The sequence below is a fragment of the Sinohyriopsis cumingii genome, chromosome 2 (genome assembly GCF_028554795.1).
Source record: "Sinohyriopsis cumingii isolate HCF-2022 chromosome 2, ASM2855479v2, whole genome shotgun sequence".
Taxonomy (NCBI): Eukaryota; Metazoa; Mollusca; class Bivalvia; order Unionida; family Unionidae; genus Sinohyriopsis; species Sinohyriopsis cumingii.
In genome coordinates, this window is record NC_142962.1 from 1,997,250 (window position 1) to 2,014,734 (window position 17,485).

The 17,485-nt window shown below is 35.3% G+C and overlaps 1 protein-coding gene across 2 annotated transcripts in view; it reads right to left on the reverse strand.

Annotated features, from left to right (window-relative positions):
• Window positions 1-220: 220 nt before the first annotated feature.
• Window positions 221-17,485, reverse strand: part of LOC149804203 (alpha-(1,3)-fucosyltransferase fut-5-like) — a 43,986-nt gene continuing 26,721 nt past the window's right edge. Inside the window, exons 2-4 of one of the 2 annotated variants that reach the window (XM_089937890.1) lie at window positions 7,180-7,911; window positions 3,884-3,939; window positions 221-1,537 (exon numbers count right to left, since the gene is read on the reverse strand). In XM_089937890.1, coding sequence (XP_089794016.1) covers window positions 1,528-1,537; window positions 3,884-3,939; window positions 7,180-7,911 — 798 coding nt within the window. In that variant the 3' untranslated portion in view covers window positions 221-1,527. The remainder of the gene's footprint in view (window positions 1,538-3,883; window positions 3,940-7,179; window positions 7,912-17,485) is intronic. The other variant, XM_089937891.1, reaches the window with a different exon arrangement.

Genomic DNA, 17,485 nt, shown 5'->3' on the forward strand with positions numbered 1-17,485 from the left:
CATTTTTGTTACGTTGTGAATCATTTTGATCACATATAAAGCAAACACTTTCAAATTTCGGTCAGATCTGATTAAGCTTAATACGTATACTTAAATCGACCTGAAATTTATCTCTCCAAGTAGGGAAGATTAATCCCTCCAAGTAGGGAAACAACCGAAATCATTATATCAGGTCTTTATGATATAAAAAAATTAATAGTGAATTCAAAAAGACGATCACTTGTGAAATGGAGTTATTTATTTTCTGAAGGAATATAGATGTTTTACATATCAAAGTGTCCATACAAATATCGTGTGGTGTGTGATGGGAGTTAAAAGCAAGTCTCTCGTAAACTCCATGACTCTCCCGGAGAAAGAGTAGCCTGTGAGTTTTTTATGGTTCATGGTACTAATTCAGTTCCCATAGTTAACCTATGCAAATGTAATATTAAAAGTCAATAACTTTAAATTTCTTAATGCTCATGATCATTCTTTATGACAGCTTATGTTTACTGAAAATCATATGAGCTGAGTCAGTTTCTGAATCTACATGTGTTTGAAACATGTGCTTCCAATACCGCACCCAAGAGTCAGGTGCTGACTTCAGTAACGAATCTTCCTAACAAAAGTCTGTCAAGAGACTGAAATTTTATCAATAAAACAATGTCCCTTCTATATTTAGACAATGCTAGCAAAAGCTCTCAACATATTACTAAACTCTTACTTACATTACGAATCTGGTCAGCCAAACCCGTGTATACACTACATTTTTAGCTTCACCTATTTGTAGGCTGGTTCCCATTTTTCCAAATCATTATTATCGTGAGACCTTTATGCTACATATCAGTGTCTAAAGACAGAAAAAACATGCAATATATCAATTTGAAGACACATCTAACCATAAAATTATTTTTTATGTCTATAAAAATAGTGTAAACATTTTAAAACAGGCATATTAAAGTAAATGTGCACACAGTTTTAAAATCAAATGAGGTAAAGTCTCATATAAGAGAAAGTTGACAGAGATATAAAAAAGGCTATCAATTATTCAATCAAACAAACATCCTGTTGTTGATTTAGTAAACTGTATAGCTTATTAATAACTTTGAAGCTTGATACTTAGCTTTGAGCTAAGTACGTTGGTAGACATTCTTAATTACATACATAAACAACCAACATTGGTAGACACTCTTAATTACATAAATAAACAACCAACTTTGGTAAAGCCACACGCAAAAGGAGTCAATTTAATCATATACACACAATTAAGTTGTATGTATTATTCACAAAAATAGCAAATATTCGAAATCAAAACAATTTCAAAATGATGCATTTTTATTTGATCAAGATCCATTCGAGAAGAAATAAATTTAACACCGCGCAAGAGTCCCTTTCCCTGCACGCGGAAAGGTACATCTACCTTGTTCTTGGCATGTGGTCCAAGGTATTCGATTGTATGAGCATATCGCCTACATTTGCGTGATGTTGAATGCATCCACATGGTCTCAAAGCTATTTTAATTCACCACAGCAAGGCTGTACGCTTCTGTTAAAGTAATCTGTTAAAGAAAGAATAATTAAATAATATATTTGATTTAGGTTAGTAAATTTATTGCAAAATGTAGTCAATATTGTCCAGTTGATATAAAAGTATGCGGCTTCTAATGCGTTGAGTAATATGACAAGAACTTAAATAAGAAAATGATTGACATTTTTACAGTAAGATGTATTATTACAATTTGTAAATTTCATTAGTACTTGCTATTCAATACGAGTGTTGCTATGCTATTTTACGTCAGTTACACAGTGCTAGCGTTCCCAAATAATATACCTATGATGTGTATGTTTTTAACAAATTGTAATTCTAGCGTTCCCACATATAACACGCTAAATATGGTTCTAACAAATTGGAAGACAATATTATATGGTTTGTTGACATCGTCATCACCAAAAAATAGTATTACTTGGGTTTTGTCTTTTTCTAATGATTGTGAAATTGTGCTGTTTCAGATTCTTTAATATTATATTAATTGTGTGTTTAGCTTTATAATTATACTTTTCTATACTATGCTATATAGATTACATAGAAATTAACCCGGCTTAAATAAAAAATAACTTATCATAAACAGCTACATCATCAAGGTTTGTGAGGAATAACATGAAAGAAACAATTATATTCCGAGCATTAGCGTTCCCCACTTTTTGTTTCGTTCAGTAATTAGGGCTAAAACTTCATTAAATGATGCTGATATTGTACACAGGCAATTTATCTCAACTAAGTACACGGTCAATCTATCTCAACTAAGTACACAGGCAATCTATCTCAGCTAAGTACACGGACAATCTATCTTAGCTAAGTACAAGGACAATCCATCTCATCTAAGTACACAGGCAATCTATCTCAACTAAGTACACGGACAATCTATCTCAGCTAAGTACATGGACAATCTATCTCAGCTAAGTACACGGACAATCTGTCTCATCTAAGTACACGGACAATCTATCTCAACTTAGGTCTGATCAATTTAAAGTTAAATCCCACATTTGGTCCAAATCTGTAAAGACTTCCACAGGTCACTGAGTTAACACACAGGAACAAAAACGGGTTGTCTAATATTCCATGACCAATTAACTCCATTAGGTGATGACGTAGAACATTAACAAATTAACACAGGTGAGGTCTAAACTCAGGTAGGTAGTGTGCTAAAACTATAGTACGTAGGTCCTACGTCATGTAAAGAAAGTGGAAGAAAATGAAGAAATAGAAAACTGACACTAGAAAACTGACACACAACTCCATTCGAGTTCAACTAACATCAAACTATACAATTTTCTTCAAATCCGATAATAATTAGGGCAGTCTGGAAACAATAGTCAATGGACTGAAAAGTTTGGGTTCATAGCTATGCTAAACAATGACGAAAACTTTGAAAATCAATTTTAGCCAAGTTGTCACTAAATATAACTGCATACTGAATTCGTTTAAAATTTAATGAGAATTATGCGAGATATTGCGTTAGAAAGAAAGTTTACCATACAGTTAGGGGTCAGAACTCTGATCAACGATGATTTGGCCTAATAAAATGTAACTAAGCAACATTAAAAACTTATCTCAGACAAGGGATCAATGTCACGTTGTCTACTGAATTAAACTAAAGTTACATAACTCGGATGATGCAATTGAATAATACGAAATGGATGGGTTTCATAATCAGGATCTCTAACTCGGCACAAAGATAATATAGATCGCTGACAATCAAAAGCTGGGTCTCATCAACATCATGCTGCATATTTTATTGATCTCCAATACCAATCAGATAATTCTTAAGCAAAAATGAAAGAGAACGGGTTCTAAATTCAGGGGCTATAACTCCACTAAATGAGATACAAAACTGATAAGCAAACTCACCCATGGCATTATTAACATCAATCTGTGTATCAATTGTTTTCTGAAATCCATTCACACAAAAATGCGGTTACCATGCGGCACAGACAACAAAAACGTCTGAAATTCAGTGTCTATAACTCGACTAAATGATGACGTAGAAAACTAAAAAAAATCAAATTCAGCTATAGACCCATTATTATTAATCATGCCAAATTTGGTTTAAGTGCAACAATAATTGCAGATGTTGTGCGGAAATTAAAGTGACGGATACAGCTGGACAAAACGATGGACAGACATATATATCCAATTTAATCACCAACACCCCATCCCCGTCTTCTACGAAAAGCAGAGTACAATCAGTCTGGACTAAGCATCCACCTGACTTGAGCGCGGAATATGTGTAATTGACAGAGGTAGCTTTTTTACTCGATCTAGAATGCATACAGTCTGGTGTCATTTTTTGAACTCAGTCTATAAAGAATACAGTCTGGTGTCTAGTCATTTCTTTCTAAATTACCTGAAGGTGCCGTCAAAAAGAAATCTGTCCACAGTCTCATGGAGCACACGCACCAGCTGTTGGATGAAAAATATAAAATACAAAATGTATCAATCTTACAAGAGATAATCTCTCTCTCTCTCTCTCTCTCTCTCTCTCTCGTGAAACTTTTCATGCATGTTTTAGTTTAAGTAACATTGACACTATATTCATTTAAAACCATTTACAAGTCATAAGAACACTTTTAGTGAAAAATCATGTCAGTATATTCATCCAGTTTCATTCAGGACTATTTACATGTCATATAATGTCCTTTAGTAAAAGCAATACGTCAGTATAATCATTCGTTCGATAACGAACATGTCGTCGTCAGATCAGCACTATTTTCATTTAACACTACATGTCATAAGAAGTTTTATTTTTTTAAATAAACGTCCTATGCCAACATGACCACCAATTTAGGAGAATGGCGAGGATGAAATGTTCACGATAACAGCTATGGCGGCTATGTTGAATGTCAGATGAGCGCATTTTCATTATTAGGGGTCTCTATATATCAAACGAAGTCTTTTAGGCAAAGCCCATGTCAATGTATCCATGCGTTATTCACAAGTTTGATACAAAGATATTCTAGAAGTCACCATGGCGACCAATGACCACTTGCTGGATGTCAAATCAATACCATTTTCATTCTAATTTATCAACATGTCATCAAATTTGTTATCCTTTGTTTTTGTTTCTCAATGAAACATCATATCAACGTTATAATTCGTTCAAGAGAAATATTAATAATGTATTTTCAAGATCACAACATACTTGCCATGTTGTAAATCATATCTGCATCATATTAATTTAGGATTTTAACAACTGACTGGTCGGTGTTAATGTCAGTAATAGTTGTGTACCAGTTGTTAAAATTAACGACAAATTTGCTTAAAGGATCAACGCTTCCGTCGCTGTAACAATATTTTTGGTGTAGTCAGCTCATCGATGACCAAATTAACGCACAAAATCATTAGATTTGGAAATACGTGGCGGATACAGAAATATATTTTGTGGAACGTGGTGATGGCATAAAATAGTATAATCTGATCAGTATTATAATTATTTTTTCATTCTTATAGACCTATACTATTCAACCTTAATACGTTGGCGGTGTAATAATAACCCGAACGAGTCTATTATATCGAATTATTCGTATGTGGATTTCGCAGAACTTGAAATTTCCGAATGAGATTTTATATACTGATTTGTCTACCAAGATGGTAAAAGTATCATTAAAATCCAGTCGTCTAACAACTCAGAATATTTGAAGAATTTTGTAGTCGAAAAATGTTGCCTGAATAACTGACACTAAAGCAAGTTTTCCAGACAGAATACACGTATACAGGCAAAACTATCAAAAAGAGCTATTTGGGGGTCTGCTGTCACAGAATAGACGAACCAAATGTGCTCGGGATTTTGCTTTCGCGTACAGCGTTACCCGAGATTGGTTTATTTACATATTACGATGTTTCAAAACACTAAGTTAGGTACACCCCATGCTGCATGGACAATGTGCTTTTAGCGAGAAAAACGATCGACTCATGCTCTCTAGCTGTGGATTGTACCATAGAAAAGTTTTCTAAGATGATAATTGTTGGATATACACTCACATACGAACCTGGTTATTGTTATGATAATCCTGTACTGTAGTTTCATTGAAGTGATTTAGTACTTAATAGTCAACTTAACGTACTCGCATGAGTAATATACATTGCATTCGTACATGACCGTGTCACATATACTACGTGGCTAAACTTTAGTCATTATATGTTCTGCTGTCTGTCTGGCTGTGCTTGGATGTTTATGATTTAGTCCGTCTTTATTAGGATGAGTCTATCTGTGACCATCTATCTGAATTTGGAACGGAGGTTTGAGAATGCGTCTTGATGATGTGTGAGTTAGGTGATGTGATTTCGGACGTAGAGCTGTTATATTTCATGCAGAAACGTATACTGGGCGGTTCGTTTTAAAACAAGTTGTGCAGCTGTCGCTGATGTTGGCTCGAATGAGGATTGTGGTTGTCTCTTGTTAAGGGACTGAAGCTCCGTGACTAACAGGTCTGCCACGATCAAGAAGGCTAAAGTTTGATCGCCGATGGTGATAGATCCATAAGTAAAATCTTATTTAACTTCTATTCTATAATTATTGTTGATTCCTAATTTAGGTTGCTTGTTATTATTCGTTCAAGTTGTTAACAATAACATTTTCCTTATGTCAGTTGTTTAATTTAGTACGCATCATTCCGATAAATCAATTATTGAAACTTACGAGCTTGAGTTTGGTCTTAGATTTAATAATTTTTTCTTTTACATTATAAATAAAAATGTCATTCACGCAATTGCTTTTGTCTTAGTTATAATCTTACACCATCTTACACCAGCCCTGCCTTGGACTCTTGATTTCGGACTTCGGACTCTTACACCGGCCCTGCCTTGGACACCTGCTTTCGGACTCTTACACCAGCCCTGCCTTAGACACTTGATCTCGGACTTTTGTCTTAGTTATAATCTTAAACTAGCCCAGCCTTGGACTCTTGATTTCGGACTTTTGTCTTAGTTATAATCTTACATCAGCCCTGCCTTGGACACTTGATTTCGGACTTTTGTCTTGGCTATAATCTTACACCAGCCCTGCCTAGGACACTTGATTTCGGATTTTTGTCTTAGATATAATCTTACACCAGCCCAGCCTTAGACACTTGATTTCGGACTTTTGTCTTAGATATAATCTTACACCAGCCCAGCCTTGGACACTTGATTTCGGATTTTTGTCTTAGATATAATCTTACACCAGCCCAGCCTTAGACACTTGATTTCGGAATTTTGTCTTGGCTATAATCTAACACCAGCCCTGCCTTGGACACTTGATTTCGGATTTTTGTCTTAGATATAATCTTACACCAGCCCAGTCTTGGACACTTGATTTCGGATTTTTGTCTTAGATATAATCTTACACCAGTCCTGCTTTGGAAACTTGATTTCGGACTTCAGGTTCAGATTTTCTAACCGGTAGCCACGCGCATTCAGGCTTGCTAGACTTCAAGTTCTACGGGAGACTCTCATTGCACGAGGTTAAATAACCGGTACTAAGCAGAATAATCAAAGAAAATAATGTCGCTGGTGTTTTGTTTTGTGGCTTTTTTGTATTTTTTTAAATATATAATGCATTTCACACCTAAACCAAATAATAAGCAGGCTCGTTGCGTACATAAATGCACTGTATAGACTCGGCATCTTCGCGTCGCATATTAAACTGGATGTGGCTTTTCTTACCGTTGCTTTTTGACACGTGTCGTCTGTCAGCCACCCTTCAAAATTCGTATACACCTGGTGTGGTATCTTCTTAGTATGGAGAGCTTCACAAGTCCTACAGAGATCACATTTACCAGCTATTTTGTACTGCTTCATCCACTCAAAATAACTGTTAAACAGGGTTTCGTTTCTATCTACCTCTGCTATATACCTCCCCGCAGCATCTATATCCGGAAAATCAAACACATTTATGTAAGACTTTGGAACGACTAAGCCACTGTAATCCTGTCTCCATGCTACTATTGGAATTTGGTGGTATGTCGGGCGTCTCCAATATTTTTCTGTGATGTAATCCCGACAGTAACTATTCTCAAATGCGAGGTAAAACTTGTAAGATGGATGAAGCTTTTCACACGAATCCTTGTTGCCAGGACAACCGCGTCCACATCCGCCATATTGATCTACGTTAATGTATTTACTTAACATATCCACATTTCTAAACCTCCTTGCATTGTCATTGCAATAGCTGTTGATAATTAAAGCGGAGTTATTTTTTTCCCGGAAATAACGTTTTGAGACAAGCTGCTTAGTTACAGATTCTGCTTCTTCGTTGGTAGCTGGTCTAAACTCTCCGTATGGGTTAAAAATGTCTGAATCGCGCCGGTAGGTCTGGGTCCAGTTGAAGACCCCATTAAAGACTTGCAGGTTTCCCCATATCTTGGATAGCGGTTCGGTGTGGTATACAATCCAGACCTGAAAAATATACATAATTTTATACAGTGTATTCATTGGTAGGACAAATCAATGAAATCCACTAAGCTGAGGGCGATGATAAGATATACCTTCAATAAAGAAGATCGATATCAAATGAAAACCGTTGAAATAGAGTCGCATATTCAAGATTCTTTGGAAGGGTCGAAATCGAACTGAAGGAATAAAGTTCTTACGGTAAAGAGTCAGCTAGGAGAATCACGTTTTTGACATTTCTACTGATTATCTTTGAAAGGGTAACTATATTTGGATTAATGACATTTATATTTCAAATTCTTTAATCCAGAGGCTGACTGGTACTACAGTAAAATACATGTACACTAATTGTAGAGTTCTCATTCATAAGTCAAGGCTGATTACATAGTTTAAGTCCAAAACTATTGCGGTCAAGTACGCCACGCATTTAGTTTGATTGAAGGTCACAAAAATAACACGTGAAACTATTTGTGCATTTATCCCGTAGATGAAACTTGCACGCCCTAATTGCTAGTTGGCTCCAAGCACCAAGTCTATTGTTTTAAAGTTTGTGCTAACTTTGAGAGAGAGAGAGAGAGAGAGATTTATAATTGTTAGTTGGAATAGCAGAGTAGAATGCACTTAATTTAAACAGTTAATATCTATTGGATTATTTGAATTTTTTCAAGGACTTGAATATTTAAATAATTCTGTTGGGTCATGTGAAACTTTCAAGGAATTTAGTGATATTCTACTTTAACTTGATTACCTTTTTAATTTAGAACTAAAATTCTTAAGTGGTGCTTTTACGTAAGCACGTCAGCACAATATAACTTTCATTCGGAATACCTTTGGGCAGTTTCCGGATTAGTGTGATATTGGTAGTACAATTTAGGATAGTTTAGGAACAATTATACGCTGTAAGTTGTTTTTAATTCTTTCACTTTGATTTTATATTTTATGGAAATAAATTTGTATTTTAGAAACTTGAATGCTGGCTGGATTCTACCTTATTTTTTACTTGAGACGTATGGGGGCTCCGAGTGGCTGAGTGGTCTAAATCTCTCACCGTTACGGATTACTGCCATCTCACCTCTGTCTGCGTGGGTTCGAGTCTTGGGCTAGGTCATTGTGGGTATGCGAGAAAGCTTGCCGGTACCTTTTTGTGGGGGTTCCCGAGTGGCCGAGTAGTCTAAAGCGTTCTATGTTACGGATCATTGCCATCTCACCTCTGTCTGCGTGGGTTCGAGTCTCGGATTCAGCCAATGTGGGTATGTGAGAAAGCTTGCCAGTAGCTTATAGTGGGTCGGTGGTTCTTTCCGGGGTTTTCCCTGGTTCTTCCTCCACCATTAATACTGGCCGCCATGTATAGCCTATCGTGTGTTGAAAAATGGCGTTAAACCATCCAACAACAACAACCATTTTGTGGGTCGGTGGTTCTTTCCGGGGTTTTCCAGGGTTCTGCCTCCACCATTAGTACTAACCACCATGTATAGCCTATCTTGTGCTGAAAATGGCGTTAAACCCTATAACAACAACAACAATTTGAGACGTAACAACTTAATGACCTCGTACTGAAAAGAAAACTACAGAAGTTAATTTATATTAAAGATGATGCGGTCGAATTCAAATATCTCGGCATAAATTATATTGCATACTTGCTTACAGGTAAAGATGGAATAAAAGTGTGCACGAAACTACTTGTCTTACAAAATAACACGCTAATGAATAAACATTGATCCATTTATTAGAAAAGCAAAAAATAAAATGGTACAATCCTTTAGCAAAAAGATGCAGTTATACTGCTTACATGTAAAATGGTACAATCCTTTAGCAAAAAGATGCAGTTATACTGCTTACATGTAATGATAAGAGGATCAATTTAAAGATAATCACTTCTGACGGCAAGGTGGTTAGAATAGTACGGTATGAGGAACGAATTAAGTTTTTAATATAATATTTATACTCTGCTAATTTTAAACTGCTAATTGACGACCTCGTAAGCTTCACAAAGTCAATCTACAGTGATTATTAAAAATGTAAACCGAAGAAAGCTTGACATTCTAACAGTTGGTGTTTTTGTTTTTGTTTTTTCTTCTTTCTTTTTTTTGTTCGTCGCGCAGACAACCAGTAGCAAGCAGATATTAATGACATGCAAGTACTTGAAAACAAATACTGGATATAAAAGAACTTGAGGATGCTAGATCTCGCTTTAAATATGTTTGGGCTGAGGAAGTGAAAAAGGAGCACAAAATACGTATCAATAAAGAACTCTTAAAAGAAGGAAAATCTAAAGGAAAGTATTGCAATATGAAGGAAAAAATGCCAAAGAAAAGTTAAGGATGTTTGCTTGGAGAGGAAACATGGAAACCTTTCAACGTGTTCAGAAAGGCAGTGGAAGTTGAAAGCTTTAACGTAAACCTAAAGCATAGAATGTGAAAGTAATGAAACTAGAAAATGGGTTGATGTTTTTTTTTTTTTGTTTTTTTTACAGGGATGATACTGGGAAGCATCAGTATTCATCACATGCCAGTAGACATGAATCGTATTCAAGCAAGCAAGGAAGAAAGCAAATTAAACTGTTGATCAAGTTATTTGGTTACATGCTGAATTAAGCATTTTTAAAATCGACGGAGCTATTATATTTTTAAAATACAAAACAATTTTTGCAAGTGGCTAATTTCTTTACTTCACAAAGAAAATATTTAAAATCCGGCATGTCATTTTTTGTCATCAGGTTGTTTATTACATCGCATTATTAACTATTTAAGAATGCATACAATGCAAAAGACTAAGCGTTTTCCCGAGATTAAAAGCAAAATAAAGGGTGTGGTGCTATAGGAAATGTGATGAAAGCAAGGGATGAAAACTGACCAACTTAGAATATTTGAATACATTAAATACGTCGACAGTTTTAAAACAATATAAAGAAGTCAGGATGAAGTTCGAAATGATTAATAATTCTAAGTAAAACAAAAGGTATGGGAAAATTAAAGAAAATAGTTTTTTTTTTTAAATTTAACACGTGATCCGATCTATTTTTCAAACGTGGTATAAATTACTTCAAACTAAATACTGTGTATGCTATATCCATGCAGCACTGGCTTAAATGTTTTAGTTTTAAAATAAATTAATGGCAATGCCACAGATGTACAGAATTTAGAATTAAAAACTATTGAATACATATCAAGGATGGTGATTTATTAACTCGCCTCTTGCAGTGACGTTAAGAGACTTGACAAGTAGTCGTAATGGTACCAGATCAGAGTTCTTCAAATGCACATTATCAGAAGCAATATAATTGTTGAGTAAATTTTCAATAAAGGTGTATTCTTATAGTTTTGGGTGTAAGTATAATTTGTCCGATCCACAAAAGCAACCTTAAAACTGAGTCTGCAAATTATAGCAGACTATATTTTATCGATGTAATGGTCAATCCACAAGAGCAACCTTAAAACTGAGTCTGCGAATTATAGCAGACTATATTTTATCGATGTAATGGTCAATCCACAAAAGCAACCTTAAAATTGAGTCTGTGAATTATAGCAGACTATATTGTATCGATGTCATGGTTAACATCTTTAGTTTAATGATGATTAAACGCCATATTCAGTGGAGAGAGGATAGCAATGTTACTGAAACAATATTTCTACATTTTAATAAATGTTACAACAGTATATCAGAAGGCCGAGGTTTTGCTTTACTATTAATCTACTGATGCTTTGAAAGCTTTCAAGACTATCCGACAAGAATAAATTCTAGAGTAGCCTTCACACTAAATGATTAAGACGGAAGCTACCGCTAATCTTTCAGGCTTAGTCAACTATATGAAGATCTAGTGTGCGCATTAATAAAGTATTTTCTTTTTTAATCGGTGAATTAGGCATCAGCCAGGAATGTGTATATTGCTAATTTTCATTATGTATACATGATAAGCGTCTTTGTTGCAGAATAATTGTCTAGGGAGATGGTATCCCCGACGGTCAACGCCTGCAGATGACGTAGCAAATTTATGTGACACAGCACTAAGGTTACAACAACAAATACGAGTCAAGATGTTTTGTCTGCTTACGGTCTGTAAGCTACGAGTCATAGAGTAGATTTAATGCTTACGATCTGTAAGCTACGAGTCATAGAGTAGATTTACTGCTTTCGGTCTAAAAAAATAATGTAGAAATGGCATGCATACATTAAAAAATCGATTTTTTAAATACTGATCATAGACATTTCAAAACCGTTTGAAACGTAGAAAGATACTTATATATAGATATGCCTTATTAGTTACGATTTACCAAACTTAATTGTTCTCATCTTTTACTTAATCCTTGAAAAAGTCGACAGTCAGAAGTTAAGAGCTGAGAGCTATTACACATACTGTCCATTTCAAGAACATCTTTTTAGAAATCTATTAACTTTCTTTGCGTCTGCTCTGGATATGAAAATGCAAGAGAAATATATTGTTTTAGATATATACAAAATAATTTGCAACATTACATTTTTTTTTATAGAAATATATAAAAAATAAAAACAAGTTTCCTTATTAGTAGTACAGCTGTATGCATACACTATGAATTCTAGTAGAGCTCTATAGTCTTTATTATTTCTCAGTAGAGCTCTATGAAGTCACTATGCATTCCAGTAGAGCTCTATACAGTCACTATGCATTCAAGTATAGCCGTATACAGTCGCTGTGCTTTCCAGTAGAGCTCTATAAAGTCACTATGCATTCCAGTATAGCTCTATACCGTCACTATGCATTTCACTATAGCTATAGTTGTATACCGTCACAATGCATTCCATATCCGTAATATTTTAAATACTTAGTGGCAATTGTAATATCGATGGAGATTCAAATGTATACACGTTGTCCACTATATATTGTATTATGCACTCGAGAAATAAATTACGGAAAAATCCAAGTATTCAGTATTGAAAAGCAGATACATGTGATCAATCATGCGGACATATCGAATGTGCCCGAATTTAATTCAAAGGGCTTAGCAATCATGTGGACATTTTGACTGTGCTCGAATTTCATTCAAAGGGCTTAGCAATCATGCGGACATTTTGACTGTGCTCGAATTTCATTCAAAGGGTTTAGCAATCATGCGGACATTTTGACTGTGCTCGAATTTCATTCAAAGGGTTTAGCAATCATGTGGACATTTTGACTGTGCTCGAATTTTATTCAAAGGGCTTAGCAATCATGCGAACATTTTGACTGTGCTCGAATTTCATTCAAAGGGCTTAGCAATCATGTGGACATTTTGTCTGTGCTCGAATTTCATTCAAAGGGCTTAGCAATCATGCGGGCATTTTGACTGTGCTCGAAATTCATTCCAAAGGCTTGGGATGGGGGAGCCGAGTGGCCGAGTGGTCTAAAGCGCTCTCCGTTACGGATCACTGCCATCTCACCTCTGTCTGCGGCGGTTCGAGTCTCGGATTCAGCCAATGTGGATCTGTGAGAAAGCTTGCCAGCAGCTTCTCGTGGGTCGGTGGTTCTTTCCGGGGTTTTCCCTGGTTCTTCCTCCACCATTAATACTGGCCGCCATGTATAGCCTATCGCGTGCTGAAAAATGGCGTTAAACCCCACAACAACAACATCAAAAGGCTTAGGAATCATGCGGACATTTTGTCTGTGCTTGAAATTCATTCAAACGGTTTAGCAATCATGCTAACAATTTGTCTGTTCAAATTTCATTGAAAAGGCTTAGCAATCATGCGGACATTTTGACTGTGCTCGAATTTCATTCAAACGGCTTAGGAATCATGCGGATATTAATTTAACATAAGTATAAGTCTGTTTGATAGAAAAACATGTAAATTAACCAACCCAACCCCCATGTAATATAGGCAGAAATTTACTACACAAGGATAAAATAAACTGTCGCACACCTTTCACGTTGTAGATATACACATTATGAAGATACCATGTTTTTTAGAACATTCATTTGAATTTTAAACAATTTTGAAATTAAACCACTGAAATAAATTATACGGACAGTATGAAACACCCTCGATCCAGGAATAACATGCAGCAACCAGTAGTAAATTGAAACAAGTGCATTATTGAGATACTGATCCAAGGAATGGATACCAGAGATACAAAGTTGGTGCAAATTAACCAGAATAAAATGGTAATCAGATAATGTAGTGTGAATATGAAAAACAGTAAACTATATATATATATATATATATATATATATATATATATATATATATATACGGTTAGGCACCAAAAAATTTCACGTGTTGTATTAGTGATACAATAAAAAAAATCCATTTCAGGAAAATGTTTTAAAGCTTGGCCATCTGATACAGGCTTTCCTTCGTGAGATTTTATTTTGTCCCCCATGGCTGCATGCAAAATACCTACATACAGAGAATATTTAATGGTGTCCGACATACGATAGGGGTCAGAACTATAAGGCCTATTTGGGCCCCAAAAATTAAAAATTATCAAAACAAAGTAGATGATATAGAAATAACAAGTCAAATTTTTTATCAACATGTCAAGAACTTAAAATTGCAATTGCTCTTTAAAAATTAGTTAGATATGACGTCATGCACACATGTTAATGACGTGACAGTTTGTTTATAAAACAGTTTGTGCTACAGTTTGAGCTATTTTGAAACATTCACTTAGTCCACCTGCAATAAACAATTTGATATATTTTACAGAGTATAAAGGTATGCGTTAAGAACCTATTATTAAAATATTGTATGGTTGTAGCCTGTCGACCTTGTAAAAACGAGAAAACGCTAGTCCGTCAACATCCATTGAACAATGCATCTTTACAACGATACAGCTAAACATGCAAATTTTCTGCTTAAATGAACACATAGAATGAATCTGACGTAAGCCAGTCACATGCGTGTTAAATAACAAACGTTATAAATCTTGAACTTGTTACAGATAAGACCTTTCCCCGACATACTTAAGGATTACAACGAGGACACGGGTTGTTACATTATTTACTATTATGTTATCAAACTTTAAAGGAAAATGTTGGATAGCGACCTATTTTGGCCTCTAAATAGCAATAAACGTAAGTGACTGTAACATTATTTATTATGGTATTACCACAAGGACTACTGTATATGTCCATTGGGACAAACATACATATGGTATTGTGAAACACCGAGGAAAAAAATTTGATCATAAATAGGTGCATGTTCATCACATCTCAAATTTTGCAATATGTCTGCATCTTCAAAATAACCTCCCAAAAAAAAAAATACCAGCGGAATCGAGAACAAGGTATATGTTTTGACAGAAACATTTAACACGTATGCGATTTTCATGCATATTTCCGTTTGCGTTCCTCCTTATGGAAGAGAAAATGAAGACAATGTGGTCCCGTTCACCCATCATTTCAATGTGGTCCCCGTTCACCCATCAATTCAATATGGTCCCCGTTCACACATCATTTCAATGTGGTCCCCGTTTACCTATATTTCAATGTGGTCCCGTTCACCCATCATTTCACTCATTACATGACCCAAAAAAAGAAAAAACTACAATGTATCAGAAGTCATCTCCCGTTCATTTGAAATAATGGACATTTAATATCGGCTGAAATTGGATTCCTTTTGTCTATTTTTTGTTATGCTCGCGTTGTGGAACAGTCTTTGCGTATACTATTAGCTAAATGTAAAAGAGGCGCAAGAAGGATTCGAACAACAATAATAACAGCAAGCAGGGGTAGAAGAGATAAGGAATGATGGTAGAAATAACGATTACAGTGTATCTATTCTTTACCATAAAGCATCCCCCTAAAAAATACATATTTCTTCTCTAAATATGTTTAGGCCTGCATCTATAAAACTATATAGCTGTCAACTACATGTTTGCCCCCACCACCCCACCACCCAAAAAAATAAATCTGCACCTGACTCCGCCAATCATCATCTGAATAAGAGAGTAGTTTGCGTCGTACACATACAAGTTATGAAAATACTGAACTCAACGTTGAATATATTTGCAATACGTTTATCATCGTTAATGAGTTGTCTCCCATTACATAAGTAAACGTACACCACGTGGTCTATATGCAGCTGATTATAACACAGAGAAATAGAATTGATTGCAGTAGTTCCAGATAAAGAATGGAAGTACGAATTTTACTCTATTTCCAATGCAAAGGCATGTAGAAATTTCTTCTAAAGGGAGAATAGAATTGTTTGGGACATAATAAACATTAATTGAAGGAACCTCACAATGCAACATGATTTGAACCTCACAAGGCAACATGATTTATATATATACTAACCTTCCCACCAGGTGATTCCAACCTGTTAGTGTAGTGGTGTAAGGTAATATGCTGGGCAGTAAATCACCACAAGACAACTTCAGCAACTAAGCTCTCCAGTAATCCGTATTAATTTGGACCATGAACGTGTATATAAATAAGTTTATTTTAAATTGTGTCATTCAGTGATTTATGCTTGTTTCTTGCACTATTTCTTTGCTTCTCTCTCTCTCTCTCTCTCTCTCTCTCACACACACACACACACACACACACACACACAATTTTACCGAATAACTGAAACCTTTAAGGTTTGAATTAGCTTAAACCTAACCCTCAGAGTAATTTGTTTGTAAATGCTCTATTTCAACGGGTTGCGTAAATTTGTTATTAGCAATCTCATTCCTATTATCATTCCACTGTTCCTGGAGCTGATTTGAACAGATCTTTTGTAAATGACCATTCATGTGTGTGCGAGAGGCAAAGAAACAGATTGAAAGTATAAGAAAGCCAAAGGAAACACAAAAAACTACCCCAAAAGATGGAGGCGACAGGTCGTTTTGGAATATATCCTTTGCATCCTTGCCATTGTAAAGTTGCTAAGTTTTATTTAAATATCCATATTTTCTTTTATCCTTAGAATTAAAATGCATATATGTGTTGTTGTATAGATGCATATGGATCGTCCAAAACAGGTGTGATGGTCGACCATATTTGCTCGATATTTTCAAATCAAATTGTAAACAAGCCGTTTGATTGCCAAACTAGTCTCAAGTACGCAAGTCTCTTTATACATCAGTTTAGAGCCTCGTTTTAGAGTCGTGATATCACTGGACTCGTTTTATGTGCTCGTCTGTGTGCGTACGCAAGTTCTTGGGAATATACATGCACACATGAATGCATATAAATTCTTGTTATGCATGTTTCTCCATAATAGTGCAGATATTACACAAGTTTTACACCTGACGTTTGCTGATTAGTTGTTGAACCTAACATTAATAAAAAGTTGTGCACTTCTTTTCAAAGTGTGGCTCAATGTTTTACATGTCTTACGAGAAGACAAACGTTACCATGTGAACTTGAAATTTTGTGGCATATGACCTTGTTTATTGGAAGTACAAGGGTTTGGGAATAAAAACTATAAGCTGTAAGTAGAAATTGCTATAGTTTTGAACATGCATAATGGACTATTCTGACTTTCCAAATCATTTTATATAAAAATGTAAAACTTGGAGAATTAATGCAACGATTTGGCAATAATTTATCCACAACGAAAGGTAGAGCCGTTTCCTGATTATATTTACCACGATTCTGGAACTTAAGGGATAAGTGATCTGTAGTAAAGAAAAACA